The sequence below is a fragment of the Limulus polyphemus genome, unplaced genomic scaffold, assembly GCF_000517525.1.
Source record: "Limulus polyphemus unplaced genomic scaffold, Limulus_polyphemus-2.1.2 Scaffold40, whole genome shotgun sequence".
NCBI lineage: Eukaryota > Metazoa > Arthropoda > Merostomata > Xiphosura > Limulidae > Limulus > Limulus polyphemus.
The window spans coordinates 13,751-17,541 of NW_013665650.1; the positions used below are offsets into that span (position 1 = coordinate 13,751).

At 37.4% G+C, this 3,791-nt stretch overlaps 1 protein-coding gene across 1 annotated transcript in view; it reads left to right on the forward strand.

Annotated features, from left to right (window-relative positions):
• The window catches only part of LOC106461708 (TFIIH basal transcription factor complex helicase XPD subunit-like), a 69,127-nt gene that overhangs the window by 8,145 nt on the left and 57,191 nt on the right, over positions 1-3,791 (forward strand). The window contains exon 4 of the mRNA XM_013921560.2: positions 2,474-2,551. Coding sequence (XP_013777014.1) covers positions 2,474-2,551 — 78 coding nt within the window. The remainder of the gene's footprint in view (positions 1-2,473; positions 2,552-3,791) is intronic.

The following is a 3,791-nucleotide window of genomic DNA, read 5'->3' on the forward strand; positions in this document are numbered from 1 at the left end:
TATATATATATGTGTGTGTGTGTGTGTGTGTGTGTGTGTGTGTATATCCATTCTAAATGGTTAGAAAAATCAAAAGGAGTATTTATGTACGTCTAAAAAAAATATGAATTAATTAAGCTCTTTTGTAGCATATACAGATTTGGGAGTTGTAGATCACATCAGGTTACATTTTGCTTGATAAAAACATAAAACACAAATACACATTAACAATATTAAACTTTCCATTAAGTAAAAGAAAGAAAAGCATAAAATATATCAAAAAACGCTTCTTGTAAGGCTGTGAGTTGTTGTTTGACATTAAGCACAAAGCTACACAATGGCCTATCTGTGCTGTAAGGCTATGAGACCACTTAAAATAATAAAAATCTAACACCAGCTTTTGTTTTATTTAAAGTACAAAAACTTTCACAAAAGTAAAATAGAAGTGTTTTAGCTTCTTGGAATTTTTACTGATTGGTTTTTCTGAACAGTGTTCTTTATTTGTATCAAAATGTCATACTATAGCTTTTTCAAAATAGGGTTTGTGTGGTCATCCATTGCACTGTCTCCAGTGTTGATGTTCCTCCAGACTCTCCACTGCATTTCCTCCCTTTTTTTTTCTTCCAATAGAGTCTTGGAGTCCTTACCAGTTTCTAGTTCCAAGCTGCTGGGGTGGTGAACCATGGAGGTATCCTCCAGAATATGATGATGATACAAATAATGATAAAAGCATTCAGTTGAGAGTAGGGCAGTGGTGTTCTGCTGGTGTAGATGATGAGATGCTCTTCAATCTGATGCTTCATTTCTGTATAGGGGATCTGAGGGGATGTGGTAGCTTTGGAGTGAACTGTCAAAATTGTTGTTCACCCCCTTCAGTTGAAGTCCCTCATCCTATCCCCATGTGGATGTTGGTTCCCAGTGGCTGGGTTTTGGTTTCAGAGCTGAACCAATCAACATAAGTGTTAACACATCACACATGTATTACAGATGTCCTCACTAAATTAAACTCTTGTTACTCCATCTGTGTTGTGGGTCACGATGGAGGTACTTGCAGATTAATATAGTTCTTCTTCTTATGCTATCCCTCAAATTTATTATACTGAGGATGTTATTGCACTAGAGGCAGTTCCTGTCAGGTTGGTTTCGAGAGAGATAGTTTACATTACAGAAACATCTTTACTATACCAATCATCCGGATGTCGGGTTCCCAGATCGGTCAAACAATTTATTACATTGCTATCACATGTCTCGTTCATAGATCGTGGTGTATGAGATACCCTTCTGTCTGCTGAGCTTGAGGTGAAGTTGGTATGATCCTCTTTCCTACCCTCACATGAATGTCAGTTCCCGGGGAGTGGGTTTTGGACTGTAGTTGACTTACTGATGGTATGATCCTCATCCTACCCCCGTGTGGATGTCAGTTCCAAGCGGCTGGGCTTTGGATGCAGTTGACTTGCCGTGTATGGTCCTTTGTGCCCTAGCCACTCTACACCTAAAGGTGCATCCTTTTACTCTCATCCACTTTGATGTACTCTATGGGATTGAGATTCCAATATTGTGTGACTCGGTTCCCTATCCAACCATTGTTCTCTCCCTATTGGATTATCAGGGGAATTGATTAGATACAAGTCTCTGTGTTATTCTGCTATATTCTATAAGCTAGTGGGACAAGAGGACCCAAGTTTGTGATTGGAAAAGAGAGGTTAAGGGTTGATTGGCTTTATGCAATGAGTTGCCATTAGCAGTAGTGGAGACCAGCACTTTTGAAGAGTTTAAGAGAATGATCAATGATTTTTGAAAAATAAAGGATGGTTTTGAAATTTCTACTCTTTACAAGAGTGGATGAGCAAGGAGAGCTTTGAGGGACCAAATGATCCCTTGTTGTCCATATGTTGTGTTAAAACAAAATTTAGTAGGAAATTAGTTTTTTAAATTGGTAATCATTCCATTTTTTATTCTGGGTCTAGTTTACACATAAGATAATTAATGTTTTAACAAGTAAAGTTTATCCCAAAACATAAAGATGTGATAGGTACTAAAAACTGAATATCTGATAGAGAATATAAACAAAGAAAATCATCAAAGTAAAAACTGAGATACTTGCATGTAAACAATAACTTTACATAAATCTGATGAGAGAGAGACTTCTGTTTTGGTAACATAGAGGCTGAAAACTTAATGTTCTTTATTTTTTTAAATTTACAAAAACATTTGATGCACTTTATTTAAAATTAAGAAAACTAGTTAAGTATTGTATATGATTTAAAGTGGTTTACTCTGTTTTTGCACAATAACAATTTTTTTTTCAGAGATGGTTCTGATTATATAAAAGTATAGTTTTGATGAAGGGTAATGTTAAATCATGAATCTAATTTTTTGTGTAAAATAATACATGTAGCCGTATGGCTTAGTCCCCATCAAATTTACTTAAGTGTGTATGTATATTTATAAGTTTGACAGTCCAGTTTCATTTTTGTTTATTGTTTCATTATAGGGTCATGGCTTACTGGAAATGCCTTCAGGAACAGGGAAGACTATATCTCTCTTATCATTGATTTTGTCATACCAGAGAGTGAGTCCTTTTTCATGACATAAATTTTAGGCTATTTCTTTCCTGCAGGCCATACCTTATTTATTCAATCCAAGACATGGCAGGGCTGGACAGCTATCCCCTTCTGCTTTACCCATGAAGTCCATGCGTGAGTATGGTCCAGAATGGGCATATTTATTAAGCAAATATATCATGAGGAAAACCTACTAGCAATCTTGTGGAACACCCCATCTCAACAGTGTGCATTTAATGGCCATAGAAATTATAATTGTTAAATCATCATGGCCTTAAAGTGCAAATTTGACTAGTTTAAGTATACCTGGATAAGCACCACTTACCACAGAATGGGATCCATAAATAAAAAAGGGACATGTCCCTGAAAAATAAGAAGTACAGTATATATACAAAAAAGTATCTTACCCAGTTACAGTCTCACTGAAGAGTGAAGGATGGTGACAGGTGGAAGACAGTACTCCGATGAGGAATAAACAGCTACCCAAAGCAGATAATTGGAGATAAACATATGAGGTGTAATCCCAGTGCTCAATGGAAGAAGTACCTCCAACGTACGACGAGAGTGAGATGCAGGTAAAAGGGAATGGGCTTAGTCAGAGTGAAAAAACCAGGAATTGATTCTAGGGAAAAAGGAAACAAGGAAGAAAAGGCCAATAGAATCAAAAGCCAAATCCAAATGGTAGGGAAGGAAGGAAACTGTCACAACCAGTGGAGTGGTGCTAGGGAATGAAGCAGCAGGAAAATGAATCAACAGAAAGAAGCCTTGAAGGCACTGAAGCAACCCAGAGAAGGTATGGGACCTCTAAGACCAATCCAATCTGACTGGGATTAAAGGTGGGAGATGGAAGGAAGTGAAAACAAAAAAAAGGAAGAACCTGCCCCAGGAGCTGCCAAAGTGGAGGGTAGGAAAAAAAATCAATCCAGAACAAAAAAAATAGATTGAGCTGAAGCAGCTGAAAAAAAACAGATTTGTGTCAGCCAAGAAGGAGCAATCAGAAAGACCTGACACATAGTGGCACGGATAAATGAAATAATCCGGGATAGATGATGAATGGGATGAGAAAATAAAGGTATAAACAGGCCCCAATCCTGTCTGAATGCATCAACAGCCACAGCAATTGAATGAAGAACTGGAGACAAAGACGTACAGATCTGAAACAAGCACAAAGGCCAAGGCACAAAACTAGTACCCAATTCCATGGTAAACAAACTGAAGATAGTGCCATGAGGGATGTAAAATAGGAAC